This window comes from Chlorocebus sabaeus, chromosome 6, assembly GCF_047675955.1.
Source record: "Chlorocebus sabaeus isolate Y175 chromosome 6, mChlSab1.0.hap1, whole genome shotgun sequence".
NCBI classification, from domain to species: domain Eukaryota; kingdom Metazoa; phylum Chordata; class Mammalia; order Primates; family Cercopithecidae; genus Chlorocebus; species Chlorocebus sabaeus.
In genome coordinates this window covers 3,508,947-3,536,735 of record NC_132909.1, presented here as the reverse complement: position 1 = coordinate 3,536,735, position 27,789 = coordinate 3,508,947, and the positions used below count along the sequence as shown (strand labels likewise).

The 27,789-nt window shown below is 48.2% G+C and overlaps 2 protein-coding genes and 1 long non-coding RNA gene across 4 annotated transcripts; 2 read left to right on the top strand and 1 right to left on the bottom strand.

The window, feature by feature from the left end:
• Nucleotides 1-555: 555 nt before the first annotated feature.
• On the bottom strand, nt 556-2,620 carry LOC140711804 (uncharacterized). The gene is made up of 3 exons (XR_012093087.1): nt 2,007-2,620; nt 1,725-1,922; nt 556-1,212 (listed from the first exon to the last, which is right to left on the bottom strand). It is a non-coding gene; the product is annotated as an uncharacterized lncRNA (long non-coding RNA).
• Nucleotides 1,172-13,348, top strand: LOC119621729 (killer cell immunoglobulin-like receptor 3DS1). 2 transcript variants are annotated; one of them, XM_073015936.1, is made up of 9 exons: nt 1,172-1,205; nt 1,834-1,869; nt 2,618-2,911; nt 4,345-4,644; nt 6,169-6,462; nt 8,109-8,159; nt 12,407-12,511; nt 12,582-12,590; nt 12,844-12,973. In XM_073015936.1, exons 1-9 carry the CDS (start codon nt 1,172-1,174, stop codon nt 12,930-12,932), a joined length of 1,212 nt encoding a protein of 403 aa, XP_072872037.1. In that variant the 3' UTR covers nt 12,933-12,973. The 2 variants fall into 2 exon arrangements, with proteins under 2 accessions (XP_072872037.1, XP_072872036.1); XM_073015935.1 differs by lacking the exons at nt 12,582-12,590; nt 12,844-12,973 and adding an exon at nt 13,135-13,348.
• Nucleotides 13,349-15,799: 2,451 nt separating this feature from the next.
• LOC119627138 (killer cell immunoglobulin-like receptor 3DL3) lies at nt 15,800-26,565 on the top strand. The gene is given in 10 exon segments (XM_073015934.1): nt 15,800-15,833; nt 17,213-17,248; nt 18,042-18,326; nt 19,595-19,894; nt 21,418-21,711; nt 24,329-24,379; nt 25,298-25,399; nt 25,861-25,913; nt 26,013-26,171; nt 26,173-26,565. Coding segments are annotated over 10 exon segments (1,449 nt in total). The 3' UTR covers nt 26,308-26,565.
• Nucleotides 26,566-27,789: the final 1,224 nt, after the last annotated feature.

Here is a 27,789-nt window from a genome sequence, read left to right as displayed (position 1 = left end):
TTCTTCCTTAAACCAACCAGCAGCCTTTGTCAACTCTAACGGGACTGTGTGTGCACGGATGTATTTTAGACACTGTTTTCTGATAAGGGGCTCTCTGTACTCACACTCTTGAGGATGCTGCACATTATGTAGGCATACACAACCCCTTAAAATTTGGTAGCTGGAGTCCTCTACTTTTTTATTATAGGCTATTTGCTAGGCTTTTAAAAATATTTCTTGAGGCGGAGTCTCACTCTGTCGCCCAGGCTGGACTGCAATGGCACGATCTTAGCTCACTGCAACTTCCGCCTCCCAGTTTCAAGAGATTCTCCTGCCTCAGCCTCTTGAGTAGCTGACATTAGCTCACCACCAGGCACAGCTAATTTTTGTATTTTTAGCAGAGACATGGCTTCACTAAGTTGGCCAGGGAGGTCTCGAACTCCCGACCTCCGTTGATCCACAAACTTCGGCTTCCCAAAGTCTTGGGGGACACTTGATTTTCTATAGCATTATGTTACTGGATATTTCCATACAATTTAAATGAGGGAGGCAGAGAGACAGAGAGAGAGCGAACCATGAGTTGGGGCTGTGGACTCTTGGGTTATGAGACAAATTGTAGATAAAATGACCAAAATCCAGAATTGACATGTTGTGGGTTTTGCTGATAAAGAACAGTTCTAAGATTGTAAATAATTGCATAATCCTTCCCTGGGTATTTAAATCATTTAAACTGGTTCTGCTGTCATACTAGAAATACAAGCATGAAACATCCTAATGGTTTATTCGTCACAATTGCTCTGACAACGTTCATAATACCTATTAGATATTTTGCATATTACACACAGAGAAGAGTTTGAAACACAGATAAAAACAATAAAAATACGTAAAAAGTCTTTCACGTCAGCACAGATTTTAGTCACCTCGTGTCCGGGAGGTTGGATTTGAGACGTGTTTTGAGCTGGTCAGAGTGAAGGACGCAAGGTGTCAGTTCTAGTGAGAACCATTTCCAGGAAGCCATTTTCCCCTCTTGAGTGAGCACCCGCTGCGCCTCATGCAAGGTAGGAAGAGCCTGCGTACGTCACCCTCCCATGATGTGGTCAGCACGTCTACTGCATGGGCAGGGCGCCAGATAACATCCTGTGCGCTGCTGAGCTGAGCTGGGGCGCGGCCGCCTGTCTGCACCGGCAGCACCATGTCGCTCATGGTCGTCAGCATGGCGTGTGTTGGTGAGTCCTGGAAGGGAATCGACAGAGGAAGCGCTGGGGTGGAGATCTGGGCCTGGGTGGAGATCTGGGCCTGGAGGGGAGATATGGGCCTGGGGTGGAGATCTGGGCCTGGCATAGAAATTTTGGCTTGGAGGTGAGATTTGGGCCTAGAGTAGAGATACGAACTTGAAATAGAGATAGGATCCTGGAGTAGAGACATGAGCGTGGAGTGGAGATACGGGTCTAGAGTGGAGATATGGGCCTGGAGTGGAGATATGGGTTTGGTGTGGAGATATGGGCCTAGGGTTGAGATATGGGCCTGGAGTGGAGATATTAGCCTGGATTGGAGATAAGGGTTTGGAGTGGAGATATGAGCCTGGAGTACAGATATGAGCCTGGAGTGGAGATATCAGCATGGAGCGGACATGTGGGCCTGTTGTGTAGATCTAGGCCTCGGTGCAGATCTGGATCCGGAGGCTGGGTCTCTGCACAGCTGACATCCCTGCTGCGGGGGCAGGTAGGCAGCCAGGGTGAGTTTACTTTCAGCCCAAAAAGGGCCTGGCTGCCCAGACGCACAGCCCCGTGGGGGCAGCAGGGGAGGCCCTGGTTTGCCTGCAGATGGATCATCCATCATGATCTTTCTTTCCAGGGTTCTTCTTGGTCCAGAGGATCTGTCCACACACGGGTGAGTCCTTCCCCAAACCTTAGGGGGTCATCTCCCCACCTAAGAGGATTTTCCTGAAACAGGAGGGAAGTCCTGTCAGAGAGTCTCTCATACAATAAGAAGGGGGGACCCTGGGGTGCTCGGCTCACACTTCCGACCTCGTCCTCTCTGGCCTTTCTTACCCTTGGCTGAGTCAAGCTCTGTGAAGACCGGGGTGAGCTTGGGGTGCTCCAAGCTGAGGTGTGCAGGGAGGAAGTGGTGTCAGCGACTGAGGAAGGGAGGGAAGCAGTGCTAGGAACAGCAGGTCCTCTGAGGACAAAGGTGTAACTCACACCCTCCAGTGTTTGCATGACGGTCAGGGCTGCAATGTGGCTGCTGTCATTCTACCAGAAGAGGTGGGGAAACCACAGCCATGACCCTGACATTCCAAATCTTCTGATGGGGGCTCAGTTCATGCACTGGCTGATATTCCATTCACAAAGGACATGCCCTCCATGCCGTGTCTACTTTGTGGTGTTTTACGTGAGTCATCCTGCAGTATTAAAATCTAGTAAGAGTCCCTTATTCAGCACTTGTTCAAAGTTCTCAGCTGACACCTTTGTTGTAGGAAGATGCGGTGTCTATGTGGGATGGGTCCCTCCTGTAGCCCCGGACACCCAGGTGTGGTAGGAGCCTTAGAAACATGGAAAGGGGAAGAATCTTCTGAGCACATGGAGGGAGGGGCGGCTCCACATCCTCCTCTCTAAGGCGGCACCTCCTTCTCCCCCAGGTGATCAGGACAAGCCCTTCCTGTCTGCCCAGCCCAGCGCTGTGGTGCCTCAGGGAGGACACGTGACTCTTCGGTGTCACTATCGTCGTGGGTTTAACAACTTTACCAACTTCACTCTGTACAAAGATGACAGAAGCCACGTTCCCATCTTCCACAGCAGAATATTCCAGAAGAGCTTCCTCATGGGCCCTGTGACCCCAGCACACGCAGGGACCTACAGATGTCGGGGTTCACACCCGCACTCCCCGACTGAGTGGTCGGCACTCAGTGACCCCCTGGCGATAAGGGTCACAGGTCAGAGGGCTCCTGTCAGGACTTCTCCTTGTCCCACCTCCTGAATCCCAGAGCTTCTGCTGAGGGTGTCCACAAGGGTCCCATCACCCAGGACCTGACTGTCTTTGGGGTAAAGGGGGATTGAATACAGGGAAATGGGTGCTGTGATGGGAGGAATAACTGTCCCCAGTTATGGCTACATTCTAATCCCTGGAGCCTGTGACTCTTTATGCTATAGGGCAGGGGACTGAAGGGGAAGACGGAGCTCAGGTTGTTGATGAGTTGACCTTGAGATGGGGAGACAGCCTGGACTGTCCCACTGGGCTCAGTGGAATCACAAGGCACCAAACGAGAGGAGGAGGAGGAGGACAGTGGGGATTAGAGCAGCGTCCTGGGAGACTCCATCAGCCACTGTGAGCTTTGAAGGTGGAGGAAGGCCATGAGCCACAATGGCAGGTGGACTCTACGGGATGGAGAAGTCAAGAGAATTGCTCCGCTGAGTCTCCAGAGGGAACACAGTTCTGTAGACGACTTGATTTTAGCCCAGGAAGAACTGGATCCAATTTCTGCCTCTAAAAGTGGAAGGGGTCAGTGTATTCTCTCCTGCCACCATGTTAGGGATAATTTTCTGCCTCAGAAACAGGAAACCAACACAGGAACCAGGTCAAGGACAAGTTAAGAAACCAAACAAGGATAGCCGGGCATGGTGGTGGGCATGAGTAAACCAACGACTGGATTCAATCGCTTGAATCCGGGAGGCAGAAGTTGCAGTGAGCCAAGACGACACCACTACACTCCAGCCTGGGTGAAAAAGTGACACTCTGTCTCAAAAATCAATTAATTAATCAATTAATTAAAGAAACCAAACAAGGAGAAGGTTGGCAACCCCGAGATCAGGAAGGGCGGGATGCTGATGCCACCACCAGGCTCCATCCACATAGGGAGGGGTCGATGCTCCTGGAACCAGCACCAGGAGCCACCCTGTGGAAGCTGAGGCCATGGAGAAGGCACAGGCGTGGCAGGAGAGGCTCCCAGGAACAGGGAGTGTGGACACTGGTGCCTGCCTTACTGATCAGTTCATACCTCCTGCCAGGGACTCCAGTTTGTCCAAAAGAGATTGAACCAGGCTGCTAAGAGCCTGGATATGCAGCCTGCCTGGATCCTCTTCCACCCCCACATAGATAGCGGGAAAGAGATTAGTGGGAAACAGATACAACAGCCTAAGAGATGAGGCTGAACCCAGTGGGAAAGGCGTCTGAGGATACTAGAGACAGACGGACAGAGAAGAGGGAGGGACACAGATGGAGGGACCTGCACCAGGGGATAAAAGACAGGGAGACACAGAGAGGAAGGAGAGAGACAGACAGCCGGGAGGGGAACCCTCACTCGTTCCAGGTGCCATGGATATGATGACAAAGGGAGACGCCTTCTAAACTCACAACCTCTCTTTCTAGGAGTCCACAGAAAACCTTCCCTCCTGGCCCTCCCAGGTCCCCTGGTGAAATCAGGAGAGACAGTCATCCTACAATGTTCGTCAGATACCGTGTTTGGGCACTTCTTTCTGCAAAGTGAGGTGACCTTTGAGGAGCCCTTGCACCTTGTTGGAGAGCTCCGTGGTGGGGGTTCCCAGGCCAACTATTCCATCCGTCCCACGATGTCTGCCCTTCCAGGGACCTACAGATGCTACGGTTCTGTCACTCACTCCCCCTATGTGTTGTCAGCTCCCAGTGACCCCCTGGACATCATGATCACAGGTGAGAGTGTCCGGACATTCTTCTCATTGTCACTGGGACACAGAGTGAATGATCCAGAACTTGGAAGCCCCAGGTGGTCATGAGGAAGATGAGTGTGGGATTCTTATGGAGACAGACTGACTTGGCGAGGTCTGTACCAACAGAGACAGAGAAACAGGAGACACAAGTACAGACCAGGTGTCATAACAGAGGACAGACACAGGGGCCAGACAGGGAGGTAGAAAAGAGAGAAAGAGTTAAAGGGGACACTCAGACAGACAGACATATCCCAGAGAGAGGCGTCCTTCCATGCTGACCTTGCTCAGAGACTTGGCACAGGTTAGAAATTTCATTTCTGTTTTACCTCCACAAAGTGTTTCTACCAAGAGAACCCAAGGACGCACATATTTCTGTCCTGAGTCAGCCCCTGTGGCCTCAGGCCTTGTGGTACCTACAGATGCCGTGTTTGTTCTGACACCTCTGCCTTCCGTGCAGTGGAGAGTCATCGTCCCAGGATATCGTGGCTCCAGAACACCAACCCCTGTATGCTGCGTGTACTTGGGGTCCCCAGATTGGATTCTGAGGTTCATATTCCACATAACCCCACATATGATAGGATTCCTGAGAGACACAGAGAGAAATCAGGAACATCAAAAAGCAAAGACATAAACACAAAGAGAATGAGCCAGAGGAAGGGGACTGAGAGACTCACAGACACATAAAGAGAGAGGAAAGTGGGCAGAGGAGTGGAGAGAATGATGGAAGGGAGCAGAGAAAAGCTCCAAAATCAGAACCCTGAGGGAGGGGCACAAAGACAGAGATAGATAAAGATGTGGGGATGGATTGCAGAGATTCCAAATAGAAGTAGAGAGACTGAGAGGCAGAGAAAGACAAGGAAATGGAGAGAGACAGATGATAGATGGATAGATAGATATAGATAGATGATAAATAGGTAGGTGATAGATAATGGATGGGTTATAGCTACATAGATGATGATTTATAGATAGATAGATATGTAGATGATACATAGAGACAGAGAGGCAGACAGAGAGAGAGGGAATAGACAGAGGATACATAGATATAGATAATAGATAGATTGTGGATATATAGAGAGACAGACAATTGATACCGAGATAGATACATGATACATAGATACAGATTACAGATAGATAATTGATAGATTGACAGGTAGTAGATAGATTGATCAATTGATAGATAATAGATAGAAATGTGCAGAAGGTTATGAAGAAGACAGAAAGTGAGAAACTCAGAATTAAAGAAAAAGGAAGATCAAGTCAACAATCCAAGAGGGTCAGAGAGAAGAAAACAATACAAAAAGGGAAAACACACCTCGGGCTGGGGAAGTGAGGTCAGAGACCTAGAGAGACAGAGAAAGTGGAAGGAGGAAACAGACATGAAGAGAGACAGGGTGGAGGGTGAGAGAGCATTAGGTCATAGAGCAGGGGAGTGAGTTCTCAGCTCAGATGTGAAGGGAGCTGTGACAGGGAAGAACCTCCCTGAAGAAACTGCCTCTTCTCCTTTCAGGTCTATATGACAAACCTTCTCTCTCAGCCCAGCCAGGCCCCACGGTTCAGGCAGGAGAGAACGTGACCTTGTCCTGCAGCTCCCAGAACTCGTTTGACGTGTACCATCTATCCAGAGAGGGGGAGGCCCGTGAACTTAGGCTTCCTGCAGTGCCAAGCGTCAATAGAACATTCCAGGCCGACTTCCCTCTGGGCCCTTCCACCCACGGAGGAACCTACAGATGCTTCGGTTCTTTCCATATCGCACCCTACGAGTGGTCAGACCCGAGTGACCCACTGTCCGTTTCTGTCACAGGTGAGGAAACTCCATGCCTGTCCCATGTCTTATGATCCCAGAGCCATAGCTGAGGAACTTGCTGCTGATGATGGAGAGAAGCACGGACAGGTTCAGAGAGAAGACCAAGCCTCGGTGTGAGGGCGGGATCAGGATGCAGGATGGCAGAGAGGGCACCTCCAAACCCTCCTGCATGGCCTGCATGGTGGTCCGCGGTCAGGGCTCCAGGCACCCAGGCAGATGGAGAAACTGGTCAGGACAGACCCAGAGGAGGGAGACTGGGCTCACTTTAGGGTGATCAGAGGTTCCCTCAGCCCCTCAACCTTACCCATTTCCCTGAAGCCCATCCTGGCCTCTCACCCACACAGACATATCATCACCAGCAACCCTTGCACCTTTTTCTTTTCATTTGAAAAAATATTTGTTGAGGTTAAATATACCTATAAAATTGACCATCTTTACCGTTCTTAAGTGTAAAGTCTAGTGGTCATAAATACATTTATGTTCTGTTTTGTTTTGTTTTGTTTTTACCCTCCACCATTCCCTTCCTGGCCTCTGGTTGCCACCATTCTACTCTCTACCTTCTTGAGATCCACTTTAGAGCTCCTGCATAAAGGTGAGAAATGGGAATCTTTGTAACGAGCTCCAGTTCCATCCATGTGGCTGCAAATGTCAGGATGTTACTGTCTCTATGGATGACTAGTCTCCACTGTGTGTATGTACTACATTCTCTCTATCCATTCACCCACTGAGGGGCAGGTAGGTTGACTCCACATCTTAGCTACCGTGAACTGTGCTGGAACAGTCATGGGAGTGCAGATAGAACTTCAATACACTGAAGTCCTTTCCTTTGGATGTAAACCCATTTTATTTAATCCATTTTGATTTCACTTTTTGTGAATGGTGAGAGGTAGAGGTGCAATTTCATTCCCTGCATGTAGGTAACCAGTTTTCCCCACATCGTTTATTGAAAAGTCTGTCCTTTCCTGATTGTACGTTCTTGGCACCTTTGTCAAAATGCATTGGATTGGCTGGGCATGGTGGCTCACACCTGCAATCCCAGCACATTCAGAGGCCAAGGTGGGTAGATCACCTGAGACCAGGAGTTCGAGGCCCGCCTGGCCAACATAGTAAAACCCTGTCTCCACTAAAAGTACAAAAATTAGCTGAGCATGGTGGTCAGCTCCTGTAATATCACTACTCAAGAGTCTGAGGCAAGAGAATTGCTTGAATTCAGGAGGCGGAGGTTGCAGTGAGTCAAGAATGCACCTCTGCACTCCAGTCTGGGTGACAGAGCAAGATTCCATCTCAAAACAAAACAAAAAAAAAAAAGCCGTTGAATGTAGACGAATAGATTATATCTGTGTTCTTCATTTTTCTCCGTTGTTCTGTGCACTTTTCTTTATGCCAATGTCATGCTGTTTTGTTTACTACACCTCTGTAACATATTTTTAAGTCAGGTAATGTGATGTTGCTGTTTTCCCTCTATATCTTAAAGTCTCGAGACAATGGGTAACACATACAAAAATTATGGAGAAGAGGATCCCAGGACTCCCAGATCCCAGTGTTGGATAACAGAGTGTTGGCCGTGAACCAACCTCAAAGATTTCCCTTGAGTAGAGGACAGGCACCCTCATTTCCTCACCTCTGTCCTGCCTCTATTCTAGGAAACCCTTCAAGTACTTGGCCTTCACCCTCTGAACCAAGCTGCAAAACTGGTGAGTAAAGAATCCCTCTTATCTCTGCTTTTGGAAACCTGGGGAGGTGGAAGCCTTGGATTCAAGCCTTGGCTCAGCACCTCCCAGCTCTGACTGTGAGCCTGTCTTCCAACATCTCTCTGAACTCCAGACACTCCAACAGCAAAAGGAATCTGAGCCCGGCACACAGCTCAGTGAAGTCTCTTAATCTCTAATCTTCTGCAGCTGAGACCTCCTACAAGCTGGAAGAATGATTGCAAATCTGACATCCTTCTCAGGAAAAAGCAGTGTTTGTTCTCCCTGCATTCCTTACTGGAGGATAAATTCCTGGGGGCTTGAAAGAGGGAAGGGAAGGGAACATCTAATGAGGGTGAGGTGTTTCAGAGAATTTCCACTTGCCAAGGAATGAGCTCCTGTTGGTCATGAGGCAACCCTGGCTGACTCACCAGAGTAAGAGCCTTGCAGTAACAGAGAACAGAGCTCATGCACGCACACTTTGACTCACTGACTCATTCAGCCATGGCCCCTTGCTCAGGCTGTGCAGTTAGAATCCTTTTCTATTGTTGCCATAACAAATTTCCACAAAATTGGTGGATGAAAACAAAACAGCTTTTTAATTACCTTACAGTGCTGTAGCTCAAAGGATGAAATGCATCTCACAGAGCTAAAATCAAGGTGACAGCAAGGCTGCCTTCCCTCTGAAGGTTCCAGGCGAGAATCTGCTTTCTACATGTCCCAGTTTCTAGAGGCTCCCACGTTCCTTGGCTCCTGGTCCCCTTCCTCCTTCCACAAAACCCACAAAGACTGGTCACGTCTCACATGGCATCACTCAGACCCTTCTTCCTTGTCCACACCTCTTTCTCTGAATGTTCCTCTGCTTTCTTCCTCATTTCTTAAGGGCTTTGGGATTTTATTGGGTTCACCAAGATAATCTATCATCATCTCCCTAAAATCATCCAGGATACCCTCCTTTCCAGTTCAGCTGATTAGTAACCGTAATTCCATCTGCAATCTTCGTTCTTCCTCTCCACGTAAAATCACATATTCACAAGGTGTGAAGGCTAGGACAGGGACATTTTGGGGGTGGGGTGGATTCTCCTGCCTTCCACAAATAGTAAACAGGATGCATTTGGCCTGTGCTCTTGGGACACTGACGTTGCAGATGGGTAAACGGGAGGAAAGAAAATGAATGCACAAGTGGACCTATAAATGGTTGATCCACTGGGAAACATCGGTGCATGAAATTGATTTATTTATGTATGTATTAATTATGTATTTATTAAGATGGAGTCTCGCTCTATCCCCTAGGCTGCAGTGCAGTGTCACGATCTTGGCTCACTGTAACCTCCGCCTCCTGGGTTCAAGTGATTCTTCTGCCTCAGCCTCTCAAGCAGCTTGGATACAGGCACCCGCCACCACACCTGGCTAATTCTTTTTGTAGATTGTTGTTAGAGACCATGTTTCACCATGTGGCCCAGTCTATCTCCAACTCCCTATCTAAAGTAATCCGACCGCCTCAGCCTCCCAAAGTGCTCGGATTATAGGCGTGAACCCCGGCACCCAGCCAGAATTTAAAATAAATAACAGATAATACTGAGTGTATGATTTCAGGTCACAGAGAAGTTCTCACTGATCAAATAATACTTGTGATCTTAATGAAAAAAATAGATCAACCCCTGGAAGACTGGCGGAAGGATTTTCCACACACAGCAGTCAGCTGTGAAGGCACAAAGGTGACAACAATCTTATGTGGAAGGAAGAGGCTCTGCCTGAAACACTGGGAATGAGATGGGGAGAATTACAAGACCACTGGAGAGAGAGAAGAGCACACTGGGCACACAGGAAACTAAGGAGGACAAGGAGTGTGTGTTTTATACTCACAGCCCTTGGATTCACCTCGGGCTAACTAGGAATCCCTACGTGATTTATAGTGACTGACATGAAAATAAGGGAGGCCCAGGTGCGTAACTGGAATCTAGGAGACTGTGGAAAAGGCAATTCCCACCTCACTGGTGAAATATGTTGCGTATTTAAACACTAAATGAATGAAGTGGATGGATACAAGATGTGTATGTGAGGTAGAATAATTCACAGGGAGGGCTTGCCTGGTTTGATTTTTCCTAATTGTTCAATCTTCACTTCATTAATTTCTTTCTGAGATTTATTTTTCCTACATGTAAATCAATACCTGGCAGAGGACTGATTGATACATGAGGCGTGGTGCAAAGGAAGAGACTTATTATAATATAACACGCAAGGTTGTGAACGGTGGCTCACACCTGTAACCCAACATTTTGGGAGGCTGAGGCGGATGGATCCATTGAGGTCAGGAGTTCAAGAATAGCCTGGACACTATGCTCAAACCCAAGTCTACTAAATAAACAAAAACTAGCTGGGTGTGGTGGCGCATGCCTGTAATACCAGCTATTCGGGAGGCTGAAGCAGGAGAATGGCTTCCACCCGCGAGGCAGAGGTTTCAGTGAGCCGAGATCGCTCATTGGACTACACCCTGGGTGACAGAGTGAGACTCTATCTCAAAAAATAAAAATACAAAACACATAAATCTAATATAGCATACAGGAATGACAAAGGCACTTCAATCCCAATTATCATTTTTCTGTTTCTCTATAACGACTTCTTTGATCCTTTATCTTATTCATTAGAAAATCAGCCAAAAACGTCTTCCCTATTTGCTTTCTGTGAGCCTGAGATCATATGGGAAATATGAAAGGCCCCTGAACCCACCAGCACAGGCCCTGGAATAGAGAAAGTTCTCTGTTCATGGCATAAAACTTGCCCCCTCAGCCAAATCCCCCACCTCACGCCTACTTCCTATCACATTAAGAGACACAGATAGACCGTGGGAAGATAAAAACTAACATTCTTTGGAGGTCAGACCTTGGACTCAGAGACCAGTGCCAGCACCATCTCCTGGTCACCTTTTGTACGAATTCACAGAAGGACAGGTTGTACCGAAGCAATAGATGATGGAGGGGGTTGTCCTTGCCCCCGGACTCTCAGGTAGAACAGCAGCCTAATATATGACTCCCGAGATCACAAAAGTAGCACGTTCTTCACAAGCTTCATCATTATTTCCTGGCTGTTTGATATATGACAGTTCTACTTCACTGTTTTGATCTTGATTTCACGTTATTCCTTTTCTTGCTGAATGTAATGCGTTTGAGTCAAGTGGGTTGTGGCTGTAGAAATTGTAAGGCACATTCACTGTGTATCAATCCCAGTCCAGTCTTCCCAGAGAAGACTCTAAACACCTCCTGTACTGCACCTGGGGCTATGCCAGCTTCTATCCCTCACCGTCACTCCAGGGAGACAGAACACACAGAGAATACATCACGTAAGGTGGGTTCGTTACTAACAGATAACCAGTAAGTGACAACAGAAGCCTGCATTTCAGTGTGAGCCAGTCCCCCAAGGCTCAGAAAAGCTGCTCGGGACATATGGAGTCACTCCATTTGCACTGCAGCTGAGGGAACCCAGAAAGCAGCCCAGCCTGGGTTTTGTACCCTGGAGCCACAGGAAGCACTGAGCTAAAGCACTGCATGACGTCCTCCTCTGGGACGAACAGGAAGACAGCCCAGCTGTTCTGGGACTTTCCTCCTGATCTCAGGATGTTGCTGTCTTAGTCCATTTTTGTGGCTGTAAAAGAACACTTGAGCCTGGGTAACTTCTACAGAAAAGAGAATTGGTCGACTCACGGTTCTGCAAGCTGTACTAGAGGCAGGACATCAGCATCTATTTCTGGCTGCGGCCTCAGGCTGCTCCTACTCTGGTAGAAGAGAAGGGGGCCTACATGTGCAGAGACCACCGAGATCACACGGCAAGACAGGGAGAAACGGGGTGTGATGGAGCTTCCAAGCTCTTTTTAAGAACCAACTCTCCAGAGTACTAATAGAGGGAGAACGTGCTAACCCTGTCGTGTGGGGCAGCATTAATCTATTCATGATGGATCCACCCCCATCACCCAAATACCTCCTGATAAGACCAACTTCCCACACTCAGGGTTAAATTTCAAAGTGAAACTTCGGGGGGTCAAATATCCATACGATAGCAGGTGTCTCATCGGCACATTCTGTGGTTATTATGAAAACTATAACTGAGAAACCAGGAGAAAGCTGGGTCTCCCACCACGTGGGTGCTTGTCCTAAAGAGATGTTTTATGGGGTTGCCTGGCAACCAAGAAATGAGAGACAATCCACAAAGAGGAACTGCTATGGTGAGCTTCTCATTGGATTTCCATCTTCCTCCAGGTATCACCAGACACCTGCCTATTGTGATTAGGTACACGGTGGCCACCATCATCTTCACCATCCTCCTCTTCTTTCTCCTTCATCGCTGGTGCTCCAACAAAAAGAGTAAGTCTCACGAAGCAGAGGCCAGAGACCTCAGAGCTGTGTGGGGAGGACGGATGAGGAGGGATGGGAGCACGCAGGTGTGTGTTTCTCACTGGCAGGATGGTCCCTGGCCCAAGGCAGGAGCCACAGAGACAGAGCTTTCTACAGAGATCACCAGACACCCTGTCCCTGCCTTCAGCTCACAGACCATTGCTTGATTCTGAACTGTATCCTCATGTCCCTGCAGCCACTGACATCCAGGAGAAGGTTCCATGACAGGCAGAAAGTGGGAAGCAGAATCACTGGGATGGGAACTGACAGCTCTTCATGGGATGGGCCTTGCACTCAGACAGACAGAATGTCTGAGTCTGGCTGTTGGCAGCTGAGGGACCTCAGGCACCTACAGTCTCCCCCTGTGTGTTGGTATCTGCACATGAAATGAGGACCCAGAAGTGCCCTCCCAGCTCTTTTGATGACTTCCGTCTCCTACAGATGCTGCTGTAATGGACCAAGAGCCTGCGGGGGACAGAACAGTGAACAGGGAGATAGGTCCTCCTGAGGCCAGCCTCATGGATATAGCCTTATTCCCTACTAGTCCTGAAGAATGTGAGCCCCTCCCTCACTCAACATTTCCCTCTCTGCAGGACTCTGATGAACAAGACCCCCAGGAGGTGACATACGCACAGTTGGATCACTGCGTTTTTACACATGGAAAAATCACTCGCCCTTTTCAGAGGCCCAAGGCACCCCCAACAGATACCAGCGTGTACATAGAGCTTCCAGATGCTGAGCCCAGATCACTGTCTCTTGCCCACGACCACCACAGACAGGCCTGGAGGGGGTCTTCTAGGGAGACAACAGCCCTGTCTCAAAACCAGATTACCAGCTCCAATGTACCAGCAGCTGGAATCTGAAATCTCGACTCTGCATCTTAGAGCATTGCTCTTCCTCACACCACGAATCTGAACATGCCTCTTTCTTGCTTACCAATGTCTGTGGTTCCCACTGCCTGCTGGAGAGAAAACGCACTCCTTTGCTTAGCCCACAATTCTCCACTTCACTTCACCCCTGCCCACCTCTCCAATCTAACTGGCTTACTTCCTAGTCCTACTGGAGGCTGCAGTCACACTGAGGAACCCACAATTCCAAACATACAAGAGGCTCCCTCTTAACACAACACTTAGACATGTGCCGTTCCACCTTCCCTCATGCTGTTCCACCTCCCCTCGGATGATTTTTCAGTCTTCTGATCAGTAAACCATGTAAAAATTTGTTGTGATTTCTATGTAGCGCTGTCGTCTTCAAATAAACGTGACTGCCCTCATTCTCTAGGTGACTCTTTTTTTGCTGAAAGTTTCCGGTGTTATATTACTATGTCCATATAACCCCATCTGTTCTCCGCTGGGTTCTCATCCCTGGCATCTGAGCTTCTGGTAGCAGGGTGGAGCCTGATTTGTCTCTGCGACTCTAATTTCCGTCCAAAGATGCAGCTCATGGGAGGATCCAAGGATCGTGAATCAGATGAACAGGCGATATTCTTACTCTCTGCAGACCCGGAAAGCTGGCAGAGCCATTCCAAGATGAAACATTTGTAGAGTCATCGGACTTGTTAGTCTCATCTCCACGGGGACACATGTCCACACGTCATCTTCATACCATAAATACACAGTCGCTCCTCCGTATCTGTGGGGTTTACAGGTGTTTATTGAAAAACTATAAATCAAAAATATTCAGAGAAAAAATCTGCAAAGTTTCAAAAAGCAAAACTATGTTGAATGGACACAAATGAAATGGTATGTAGGTTGTGTCGGGAATTATAAGTAATCTAGAGATGATTTCATGTATACAGGAGGATAAGCATGGATTATATGCAAACGCTCTGCCATTTTATGTAAGAGGCTTGAACATCTGCAAATTGTGGTACCTGAGAGGAGATCCTGAAACCAATCACCCACGAATAGTGAAGCACGACTGTATCTAACTTTTATTTCTCAATTTTAAATATAAATCATAAAAAATTTACAATAACAAGATAAAAAACAAGAAGTGTTTTATAGTGTGAGAATAGGTTTAGATTTATTTTTTTCTATGCGTAACCGTTGGGCCCATGTTATCTATGGAGAAGACATTCTATTCCTCCTTAAACCACACGGCAGCCTTTGTCAACTCTAACGGGACTGTGTGTGCACGGATGTATTTTAGACACTGTTTTCCGATAAGGGGCTCTCTGTGTTCACTCTCTTGAGGATGCTGCACATTATGTAGGCTTACACAACCCCTTAAAATTTGGTAGCTGGAGTCCTCTAGTTTCTTATTATAGGCTATTTGCTATGCTTTTTCTATATTTCTTCAGGCAGAGTCTCGCTCTGTCACCCAGGCTGGACTGCAGTGGCACAACATCGGCTCACTGCAACTTCCGCCTCCCAGATTCAAGCGATTCTCCTGCCTCAGCCTTTTGAGTAGCTGGCATTACAGGTGCCTGCCACAAGGCACAGCTAATTTTTGTACTTTTAGCAGAGACATGGTTTCACTAAGTTGGCCAGGGTGGTCTCGAACTCCCGATCTCAGTTGATCTGCCCACATCGGCTTCCCAAAGTGCTGGGGGACACTTGATTTCCTATAGCATTATGTTACTGGATATTTCCACACAATTTAAAATGAGGGAGGCAGAGAGACAGAGAGAGAGCGAACCAGGAGTTGGGACTCTGGACTCTCAGGTCATGAGACAAATTGTAGATAAAACGACAAAAATCCAGAATTGACATGTTGTGGGTTTTGCTGATAAAGAACAGTTCTAAGATTGTAAATAATTGCATAATCCTTCCCTGGGTATTTAAATCATTTAAACTGGTTCTGCTGTCATACTAGAAATACAAGCATGAAACATCCTAATGGTTTATTCGTCACAATTGCTCTGACAACTTTCATAATACCTATTAGATATTTTACATATTACACACTAAGAAGAGTTTGAAACACAGATAAAAACAACAAAAATACGTGAAAAGTCTTTCTCGTCAGCACAGATTTTAGTCACCTCGTGTCTGGGAGGTTGGATCTGAGACGTGTTTTGAGCTGGTCATAGTGAAGGACGCAAGGTGTCAGTTCTAGTGAGAACAATTTCCAGGAAGCCATTTTCCCCTCTTGAGTGAGCACCCGCTGCACCTCATGCAAGGTAGGAAGAGCCTGCGTACGTCACCCTCCCATGATGTGGTCAGCACGTCAACTGCATGGGCAGGGCGCCAGATAACATCCTGTGCACTGCTGAGCTGAGCTGGGGCGCGGCCACCTGTCTGCACCGGCAGCACCATGTCGCTCATGGTCGTCAGCGTGGCGTGTGTTGGTGAGTCCCGGAAGGGAATCGGCGGAGGAATCGCTGGGGTGGAGATCTGAGCCTGGAGGGGAGATCTGGACCTGGAGGTTGAGTTATGGGCCTGGAGTGGAGATCTGGGCCTGGAGGGGAGATATGGTCCTGGGGTGGAGATATGGGCTTGGAGTGGAGATATGGGCCTAGAGTGTAGATATGGGCCTGGAACTGTAGATATGGGCCTGGAGTGAAGATATGAGCCTGGAACTGTAGATATGGGCCTAGAGTGGAGATATGGGCCTGGGGTGGAGATATGGGCCTGGAGGTAGAGATATGGGCCTGGAGGTGGAGATATGGGCCTAGAGTATAGATACGGGACTGGAGTGGAGATATGGGTCTGGAGTGGAGATCTGGGCCTGGGGTGGAGATATGGGCCTGGAGTGGAGATATGGGCCTGGGGTGGAGATATGGGCCTGGGGTGGAGATATGGGCCTGGAACTGTAGATATGGGCCTGGAGTGAAGATATGAGCCTGGAACTGTAGATATGGGCCTGGAGTGGAGATATGGGTGTGGAGGTGGAGATATGGGCCTAGAGTGTAGATATGGGCCTGGAACTGTAGATATGGGCCTGGAGTGAAGATATGAGCCTGGAGGTGGAGATATGGGCTTGAGTGTAGATATGGGCCTGGAACTGTAGATATGGGCCTGCGGTGAAGATATGAGCCTGGAACTGTAGATATGGGCCTGGAACTGTAGATATGGGCCTGGGGTGAAGATATGAGCCTGAAACTGTAGATATGGGCCTGGGGTGGAGATATGGGCCTGGAGGTGGAGATATGGGCCTGGAGGTGGAGATATGGGCCTAGAGTATAGATATGGGACTGGAGTGGAGATACGGGTCTGGAGTGGATATCTGGGCCTGGGGTGGAGATATGGGCCTGGGGTCGAGATATGGGCCTGGAACTGTAGATATGGGCCTGGAGTGAAGATATGGGCCTGGAACTGTAGATATGGGCCTCGAGTGAAGATATGAGCCTGGAACTGTAGATATGGGCCTGGAGTGGAGATATGGGTGTGGAGGTGGAGATATGGGCCTAGAGTGTAGATATGGGCCTGGAACTGTAGATATGGGCCTGGAGTGAAGATATGAGCCTGGAGGTGGAGATATGGGCCTAGAGTTTAGATATGGGCCTGGAACTGTAGATATGGGCCTGGGGTGAAGATATGAGCCTGGAACTGTAGATATGGGCCTGGAGTGGAGATATGGGTCTGGAGTGTAGATATAGGCCTGGAACTGTAGATATGGGCCTGGGGTGAAGATATGAGCCTGGAACTGTAGATATGGGTCTGGAGTGGAGATATGGGCCTGGAGGTGATGTACAGATGGATCATCCATCATGATCTTTCTTTCTAGGGTTCTTCTTGCTGCAGAGGGCCTGGCCACATGTGGGTGAGTCCTTCCCCAAACCTTAGGTTGTCATCTCCCCACATAAGATGATTTTCTTGAAACACGAGGCAGGCAGCACAAGGGGTTGACTGATGGGATGACGATGGGAAGCCATGTGGGAATCTCTCATGAACTAGGAAAAGGAAGCCATGGGAAGTTTGGCCCACAGTTCTGTCCTAGCCCTCCCTGTTCTTTCTTTCCCTTGGCTGAGTCTGTGGGGACCCTGGGGGAGACTGGAGTGCTCAAAGCAGCGGTGTGCGGGGAAGAAGTGGTGTCACCGGCAGAGGAAGGGAGGGAAGCAGTGCAAGAACAGCAGGCCTCTGAGGACAAGAGCGTAACTCACACCCTCCAGCGTTTCCATGATGGTCGGGGCTGCAGTGTTGCCGCTGTCATTCTACCAGAAGCGGGGTGGGGAACCACAGTCATGACCCTGACATTTCAGATCTTCTAATGAGGGCTCAGTTGTTTATTATGGTTCGTGCATTAGCTGATATTCCATTCACAAAGGTCATGCCCTCCATCCTGTGTCTACTTTGTGTTGTTTTATGTGAGTAATCTTGCAGTATTAAAATCTAGTAAGAGTGGCTTATTTAGCACTTGCTCAAAGTTCTCAGCTGACACTTTTCTTATAGGGAGACGCCATGTCTATGTGGGATGGGTTCTTCCTGTAGCCCTGGGCACCCAGGTGTGGTAGGAGCCTTAGAAATGTGGAAAGTGGGGAGAATCTTCTGAGCACAGGGAAGGAGGGGTTGCTCCACATCCTCCTCTCTAAAGGCGGTGACTCCTTCTCCCCCAGATGGTCAGGACAAGCCCTTCCTCTCTGCCTGGCCCAGCGCTGTGGTGCCTCAAGGAGAACACGTGAGTCTTCAATGTCACTCTCATCTTGGGTTTACCATCTTCAGTCTGTACAAGGAAGATGGGGTGCCTGCCCCTGAGCTCTACAACAGAAGATTCTGGAAGGACATCCTCCTGGGCCCTGTGACCCCGGCACACGCAGGGACCTACAGATGTCGGGGTTCACACCTGAACTCCCCCACTGAGTGGTCGGCTCCCAGCAACCCCCTGGTGATCACGGTCACAGGTCAGAGGGCTCCTGTCTGGGCTTCTCCTTGTCCCATCTCCTGAATCCCAGAGCTTCTGCTGGGGGTGTCCACCAGGGTCCCATCACCCAGGACCTGACTGTATTTGGGGTAAAGGGGGATTCAGTACAGAGAAATAGGTACTGTGGCGGGAAGAATAATTGTCCCCCGTTATGGCTACATGGTAATCCGTGGACCCTGTGACTCTTTATGTTATAGGGCAGGGGACTGAAGGGGAAGATGGAGCTCAGGTTGTTGATGAGTTGACCTTCAGATGAGGAGACGGCCTGGACTGTTCCACTGGGCTCAGTGTAATCACAAGGGACCACATGAGAGGAGGAGGATGAGGAAAGTGGGGATTAGAGCAGCACAGTGGGAGGGAGACTCACTACAGGCTTTGAAGGTGAAGGAAGGCCACGAGCCATGAAAGCAGGTGGCCTCTAAGGGCTAGATAATTCAAGGGGACTGATTCTCCCTGAGTCTCCAGTAGAAGCACAGCCCTGCAGATGCCTTGATTTTAGCCCAGAGAGAACTGGGTCAGATTTCTGTTCTCCATTAGTGGAAGGGGTTATTGTATTCTCTCCTGCCACCATGTTTGTGATAATTTTCTACAGCAGCAACAGGAAACCAACACAGGAACTCAGGTCAAGGGCAAGTTAAGAAACCAAACAAGGAGAAGGTTGGCTACACTGATTTCAGCACAGGCAGAATACTGATGCTACCACCAGGCTCGATCCACACAGGGAGGGGTTGATTCTCCTGGAACCAGCACCAGGGGCCACCCTATGGCAGCTGGGACCATGGAAAAGGCACAGACATGGCAGGAGAGGATCCCAACCCCCATCAGGAACAGGGACATTGATGCCTGCCTTACTGATGAGTTCACACCTCCCGCCAGCCATTCCAATTTGTCCAAAAGAGATTGAGTCAGGCTGCTGAGAGCCTGGACGTGCAGCCTGTCATGATTCCTCTTCCAGCCCCACATAAACACCAGCAAACAGATTAGTGGGAAACAGATACCACAGCCTAAGAGATGACACTGAGCCCAGTGGGAAGGGAATCAGGGATCCTAGAGACAGAGAGACAGGGAAGAGGGAGGGAGACAGACGGAGGGACCTGCACCAGGGGTTATGGGCACAGAAAAGAACACGGAGACACAGACAGGGAGGAGAGAGATAGACACCATGGAGGGGAAGCCTCACTTATTCCAGGTCCCATGAATGGGATAAGAAAGGGAGACGCCATCTGAACTCACAACCTCTCTTCTTAGGAGTCTACAGAAAGCCTTCCCTCCTGGCCCACCCAGGTCCCCTGGTGAAATCAGGAGAGACGGTCGTCCTGCAATGTTGGTCAGATATGAGGTTTGAGCGTTTCCTTCTGCACAGAGAGGGGATCACTGAGCACCCCTTGCACCTCGTTGGACAGCTCCATGATGGGGTTTCCCAGGCCAACTATTCCGTGGGTCCCATGATGCCTGCCCTTGCAGGGACCTACAGATGTTTCGGTTCTGTTGCTCACTCCCCCTATGAATGGTCGGCTCCCAGTGACCCTCTGGACATCGTGATCATAGGTGAGAGAATCCAGACCTGCCTCTCACCTTGCAGGGACAGGGAGTGAATGATCTAGGACTGGAAGCCCCAGGTGGTCATGAGGAAGATGAGTGTGAGATTCTCATGAAGAGAAAGTGACTTCATGAGGTCTGTACCAACAGAGGTAGAGAAACAGGAGACACAGGTACAGACTGCACGTCATAACATAGAAGGCAGACACAGGGACCATACAGCGTGTTAGGGAAAGAGATAAAGAGGTAAAGAAGACACACAGAGAGACAGACATGTCCCAGAGAGAGATGTCCTTCCATGCTGACTTTGTTCAGAGACCAGGCACAGGTTAGAAGGTTCCATTCTGTTTTACTTCCACAAAGTGTTCTCTACCAGAAGAACCCAAAGAGACACGTCTATCTGGCCTGAGTTGGGCCCTGTGGCCCCAGGCTTGTGGCACCTACAGATGCCGTGTTTATTCCTAAACCTCTGCCTTCCATGCAGTGGAGCTGTCATCGTCCCAGGACACCATGGCCCCAGGTGAGGGAGCGGAACACCAACCCCTGTACGCTGTGAGTTCCTGGAGTCCCCAGACTGGATTCTGAGGCTCATATTCAAATAACACCACACGTGATAGGATTACTGAGAACAAAAGCCCCCAGAGAGACACGGAGTGAAATCAGGGAAACCAAAAAGCAAAAACATGAACACACACACAGAATGAGCCAGAAGAAGGGAACTGAGAGACTCACAGACATATAAAGAGATAGAAAAAGAGGGCAGAGCAGTGAGCATATGACGGAAGGGAGCAGAGAAATGCCCTAAAATCAGACCCCTGAGGGAGAGGCACGAAAACAGGGAAAGAGAAAGATGTGGGGATGGATTGCAGAGATCCCGAAAGAGAACTAGAGAGACTGAGAGGCAGAGAAAAGGAGATGGAGAAAGACAGATGATAGATAGATATAAACAGATGAAAGATAAGAGATAGAAGATAGATAACAGAGAGATAGGTGATAGATAAATAGATGATGAATGACTGATAGATGATATAGATAGAGAAGTAGATAGATAGACAGATGATACATAAATAGACATAGACAGAAAGACAGACAGACAAGTGATGATAGATAGATGGATAGATACATACATTGATTGATAGATGAGAGGTAACAGAGAGATAGGTCATAGATACACAGATGACGATAGATGATAGATACATACATACATAGATAATTGATAGATCGATCAATAGATAATGAGAGACTCAGAATTAAAGAAAGAGGAAGATCAAATCAACCAATCCAAGGAGAGTCAGAGATAATAAAATGGTACAAAAAAGAAAACAGATCTCGGGCTGAGGAAGTGCGGTCAGAGACCTAGAGACACAGAGAAGGTGGAAGGAGAAAATAGACATGAAGAGAGACGGGATGGAAGATGAGAGAGAGAGAGAGCATTAGGTCATAGAGCAGGTGCAGGGAGTTCTCAGCTCAGGTGTGAGGGGAGCTGTGACAAGGCAGAACCTCTCTAAGGAAACTCCCTCTTCTCCTTCCAGGTCCATATGAGAAACCTTCTCTCTCAGCGCAGCCGGGCCCCACAGTTCAGGCAGGAGAGAACGTGACCTTGTCCTGCAGCTCCCAGACCTCGTTTGACATGTACCATCTGTCCAGGGAGGGGGAGGCCCATGAACTTAGTCTCTCTGCAGTGCCAAGCATCAAAGGAACATTCCAGGCTGGCTTCTCTCTGGGCCCTGCCACCCATGGAGGGACCTACAGATGCTTCGGTTCTTTCCGTATCACACCCTACAAGTGGTCACACCCGAGTGACCCACTGTCCGTTTCTGTCACAGGTGAGGAAAACCCATGCCTGTCCCATGTCTTATGATCCCAGAGCCATAGCTGAGGAGCGTCCTGCTGATGATGGAGAGAAGCATGGACAGGTTCAGAGAGAAGACCAAGCTTCGGTGTGAGGACGGGATCAGGACGCAGGATGGCAGAGAGGGCACCTCCAAACCCTCCTGCATGGCCTGTGTGGTGGTCCGCGGTCATGGCTTCAGGCACCCAGAGAAAGCTGTCAGGACAGACCCAGAGGAGGGGAGACTGGGCTCACTTTGGGGAGATCACAGGTTCCCTCAGCCCCTCAACCTTATCCATTTCCCAGAAGCCCATCCTGGCCTCTCACCCACACAGACATATCATCACCAGCAACCCTTACACCCTTTTCTTTTCATTTGAAAAAATATTTGTTGAGGTTAGATATACCTATAAAATTGACCACCTTTACCGTTCTTAAGTGTAAAGTCTAGTGGTCATAAACATATTTATATTCTGTTTTGTTTTGTTTTTTGTTTTGTTTTGTTTTGTTTTTACCCTCCACCGTTCCCTTCCCGGCCTCTGGTAGCCACCATTCTACTCTCTACCTTCTTGAGATCCACTTTAGAGCTCCTGCATAAGGGTGAGAAATGGGAATCTTTGTAATGAGCTCCAGTTCCATCCATGTGGCTGCAAATGTCAAGATGTTACTGTCTCTATGGATGAGTAGTCTCCACTGTGTGTATGTACTACATTCTCTCTATCCGTTTACCCACTGATGGGCAGGTAGGTTGACTCCACATCTTAGCTACTGTGAACTGTGCTGGAACAGTCATGGGAGTGCAGATAGAACTTCGATACACTGATGTCCTTTCCTTTGGATGTAAACCCAATAGTGAATTTGTGAATACTATGAAAATTCTCTTTTTAGTCTTTTGTTTGGTTTTTGTTTTCTTTTTGTTTTTGAGGCAGAGCTTTCCTCTGTAGCCTAGGCAGGAGTGCAAGTGACACAATCCAGGCTCATTGCAACCTCCTGGGAGGCAGTGGCCTCCTGGAATCAAATGATTCTTCTGCCTCAGCCTCCCTGGGAGCTGGGATTACAGGTGTACGCCACAACGCCTGGCTACGTTTTGTATTTTTTAGTACAGACAGGGTTTCCCCATGTTGATCAGGCTGCTCTCAAACTCCTGACCACAAGTGAGGTACCCGCCTTGGTATCCCAAAGTGCTGGGATTACAGGCATGAGCCACCATGCCCAGCCTCTTTTTAGTTTCTTAAAGAACTTCCATACTTTTCTGCATAATGGCTGTACTAATTTACCTTCCTACCAACAGGGTTGATAGGGTTCTCCTTTCTCTACCATCTTGCCAGCATTTGTTTTGCCTGTCTTATGGATAAAAACCATTTTAATGGGGTGAGATGAAAACTCATTGTGATTTTTCATTTGTATTTCTCTGATGATGAGTGATACTGAACACTTTCATACACATCATGGTCATTTATATGTTTTGTTTGTGGAGAAATATCTGTTCATGTCTTTTGCTCATTTTTTAGTTAAATTCTTTGTTTTATTGAGTTATGTGAGCTTCTTATATTTCTAGTTATAAATCCCGTCTCAGATGCATAGTTTGCAATTATTGGCTCCCATTCCGTGGGTTGTCTCTTCACTTTGTTGGTTATTTGTTTTGCAATGCAGAAGCTGCTTAGTTTGATATAATCCCTGTGGTCTGTTTTCTGCTTTGACTACTTGTGTTTTTGAGGTTTTAAACAAAATGTCTTTTCTCAGACAAATGTCGTGAAGCATTTCCCTAATATTTCCTTCTACATGTTTCATAGGTTCAGGACTTAGACTCATGTATTTAATCCATTTGGATTTGACTTTTCTGAATGGTGAGAGGTAGAGGTGCAGTTTCATTCCCTGCATGGAGATAACCCGTTTTCCCCACGTCGTTTATTGAAAAGACTGTCCTTTCCTGATTGTAGGTTCTTGGTACCTTTGTCAAAATGCATTGCATTGGCTGGGCATGGTGGCTCACACCTGCAATCCCAGCACTGTCAGAGGCCAAGGTGGGTGGATCACCTGAGACCAGGAGTTCGAGGCCCGCCTGGCCAACATAGTAAAACCCTGTCTCCACTAAAAGTACAAAAATTAGCTGAGCATGGTGGTCAGCTCCTGTCATACCACTACTCAAGAGTCTGAGGCAAGAGAATTGCTTGAATTCAGGAGACGGAGGTTGCTGTGAGCCGAGATTGCACCTCTACACTCCAGCCTGGGTGACAGAGCAAGATTCCATCTCAAAAAAAAAAAAAAAAAAAAAAAGCCGTTGAATGTAGACGCATAGATTATATCTGTGTCCTTCATTTTACTCCATTGTTCTATGCACTTTTCTTTATGCCAACATCATGCTGTTTTGTTTACTGCAACTCTGTAACATATTTTTAAGTCAGGTAATGTGATGTTCCTGTTTTCTCTCTATATCTTAAAGTCTCGAGACAATGGGTAACACATACAAAAATTATGGAGAAGAGTATCCCAGGACTCCCAGAGCCCAGTGTTGGATAACAGAGTGTTGGCCGTGAACCAACCTCAGAGATTTCCCTGGAGTAGAGGACAGGCACCCTCATTTCCTCACCTCTCTCTGGTCTCTATTCTAGGAAACGCTTCACGTAGTTGGCCTTCACCCACTGAACCAAACTCCAAAACCGGTGAGTAAAGAATCCCTCTTATCTCTGCTTTTGGAAACCTGGGGAGGTGGAAGCCTTGGATTCAAGCCTTGGCTCAGCACCTCCCAGCTCTGACTGTGGGCCTGTCTTCCAACATCTCTCTGAACTCCAGACACTCCAAAAGCAAAAGGGATCTTGGCCCAGCACAGGGCTCCGTGAAGTCTCTTAATCTCTAATTTTCTGTAGCTGAGACCTCCTACAAGCTGAAAGAATGATTGCAAATCTGACATCCTTCTCAGGAAAAATGCAGTGTTCTCCCTGCATTCCTAACTGGAGGATAAATTCCTGGGGGCTTGAAAGAGGGAAGGGAAGGGAACATCTAATGAGGGTGAGGTGTTTCAGAGAAGTTCCACTTGCCAAGGAATGAGCTCCTGTTGGTCATGAGGCAACCCTGGCTGACTCAGCAGAGCAAAAGCCTTGAGTAACAGAGAACAGAGCTCATGCACGCAAACTTCGACTCACCGACTCTTTCAGCCATGGCCCCATGCTCAGGCTGTGCAATTAGAATCCTTTCCTATTGTTGCCATAACAAATTTCCACAAAATTGGTGGATGAAAACAAAACGGCTTTTTAATTATCTTACAGTGCTGTAGCTCAAAGGATGAAATGCATCTCACTGGGCTAACATCAAGGTGACAGCAAGGCTGCCTTCCCTCCGAAGGTTCCAGGCGAAAATCTGCTCTTCACATGTCCCAGTTTCTAGAGGCTCCCACGTTCCTTGGCTCCTGGTCCCCTTCCTCCTTCCTCAAAACAGAGCAGGAGAAAGCTGGGTCTCCCGCCATCAGGCCGCTTGTCCTAAGGAGACATTCACATGGTTACCTGTCAATCAAGAATTGAGAGACAATCCATGAAAAGGAACTGCTATGATTAGCTTCTTATTGGAGTCTCTTCTTCATCCAGGTAACCCCAGACACCTGCATGTTGTGATTGGGACCTCAGTGGTCATGATCCTCTTCACCATCTTCTTCTTTCTCCTGCATCGCTGGTGCTCCCACAAAAAGAGTAAGTCTCACGAAGCAAAGGCCACAGACCTCAGGGTCGTGTGGGGAAGCGGGATGGGAGCACGCAGGTGTGTGTTCCTCACCGGCAGGATGGTCTCTGGCCCAAGGCAGGAGCCACAGATGCAGGGCTTTCTAGAGAGAGCACCAGACACCCTGTCCCTGCCTTCAGCTCACAGACCATTGCCTGATTCTGAACTGTATCCTCATGTCCCTGCAGCCACTGACATCCAGGAGAAGGTTCCATGACAGGCAGAAAGTAGGAAGCAGAATCACTGGGATGCCAATTGAGAGCCATTTATGGGAAGGGGTCTTGAACTCAGAGAGACAGAATGTCTGAGTCTGGCTGTTGGCAGCTGAGGGACCTCAGGCACCTACGGCCTCCCCTGTGTGTTGGACTCTGCACATGAAATGAGGACCCAGACGTGCCCTCCCAGCTCCTTTGATGACTTTTGTCTCCTCCAGATGCTGCTGTAATGGACCAAGAGCCTGCGGGGGACAGAACAGTGAACAGGGAGGTAGGTCCTCCTTGGCCCAACCTCGTGGATACTGCTTTATTCCCTAATAGTCCTGAAGAATGTGAGCCCCTCCCTCACTCAACATTTCCCTCTCTCCAGGACTCTGATGAACCAGACCCTCAGGAGGTGACATACGCACAGTTGGATCACTGCGTTCTCACACAGGGAAAAATCACTCGCCCTTCTCAGAGGCCCAAGACACCCCCAACAGATACCAGCGTGTACACGGAACTTCCAAATGCAGAATCCAGATCGAAAGTTGTCTTCTATCCATGAGCACCACCATCAGGCCTTGCAGGGGTCTTCTATGGAGACAACAGCCCTGTCTCAAAACCGGCTTGACAGCTCCAATGTACCAGCAGCAGGAATCCGAAGGTGTGAGTCTGCATCTTAGGGCATCGCTCTTCCTCACACCACGAATCTGAACGTGCCTCTCTCTTGCTTACAAATGTCTAACGTCCCCACTGCCTGCTGCAGAGAAAACCCACTCCTTTGCTTAGCCCACAATTCTCCACTTCACTTGACCCCTGCCCACCTCTCCAACCTACTGGCTTACTTCCTAGTCCTGCTGGAGGCTGCAGTCACACTGAGGAACTCAGAATTCCAAACATACAAGAGGCTCCCTCTTAACAGAGCACTTAGACACGTGCTGTTCCACCTTCCCTCATGTTGTTCCACCTCCCCTCAGACTATCTTTCAGCCCTTGTCAGCAGTGAAACTTATAAATTTTTTTATCATTTCAACGTAGCTCTCTCCTCTTCAAATAAACACATCTGCCCTCATCCTTTAGGTAATGTGACTCTTTATTCGCCGAAAGTTTCCGGTGTTATCATTACTATGTCCGTATAGCCCCATATGCTCTCCACTGGGTTCTCACCCCTGGACTCTGAGCTTCTGGAAGCAGGTGGAGCCTGATTTGTCTCTGGGACTCCAATTTCCATCCAACGATGCAGCACATAGGAGGTTGCAAGGATCGTGAATGAGATGAACAAGTGATATTCTTACTCTCTGCAGACCTGGAAAGCTGGCAGAGCCCTTCCAAGATGAAACATCTGTAGAGTCATAGGCCTTGTTAGTCTCATCTCCACGGGGACACATGTCCACACATCATCTTCATACCATAAATACACAGTCGCTCCTCCAGACCTGTGGGGTTTACAGGTGTTTATTGAACCAACTATAAACCAAAAATATTCAGGGAAAAAATCCACAAAGTTCCAAAAAGCAAAACTACGTTGAATGGACACAAATGGAATGGTATGTAGGCTGTGTCAGGAATTATAAGTAATCTAGAGATGATTTCATGTAGACAGGAGGATGAGGATGGATTATATGCAAACGCTGTGCCATTTTATGTAAGAGGCTTGAGCATCTGCAGATTGTGGTATCTGAGCGGAGATCCTGAAACCAATCACCCACGAATAGTGAAGTACGACTGTATCTCACTTTTATTTCTCAATTTTAAATATAAATCAAAAAAAATTTACAACAACAAGATAAAAAACAAGAAGTGTTTTATAGTGTGAGAATACGTATAGATTTATTTTTTTCTATGCGTAACACTTGGGCCCATGTTATCTATGGAGAAGACATTCTATTCCTCCTTAAACCACACGGCAGCCTTTGTCAACTCTAACGGGACTGTGTGTGCACGGATGTATTTTAGACACTGTTTTCCGATAAGGGGCTCTCTGTGTTCACTCTCTTGAGGATGCTGCACATTACGTAGGCTTACACAACCCCTTAAAATTTGGTAGCTGGAGTCCTCTAGTTTCTTATTATAGGCTATTTGCTACGCTTTTTTATATATTTCTTCAGGCAGAGTCTCGCTCTGTCACCCAGGCTGGACTGCAGTGGCACAATCTCGGTTCACTGC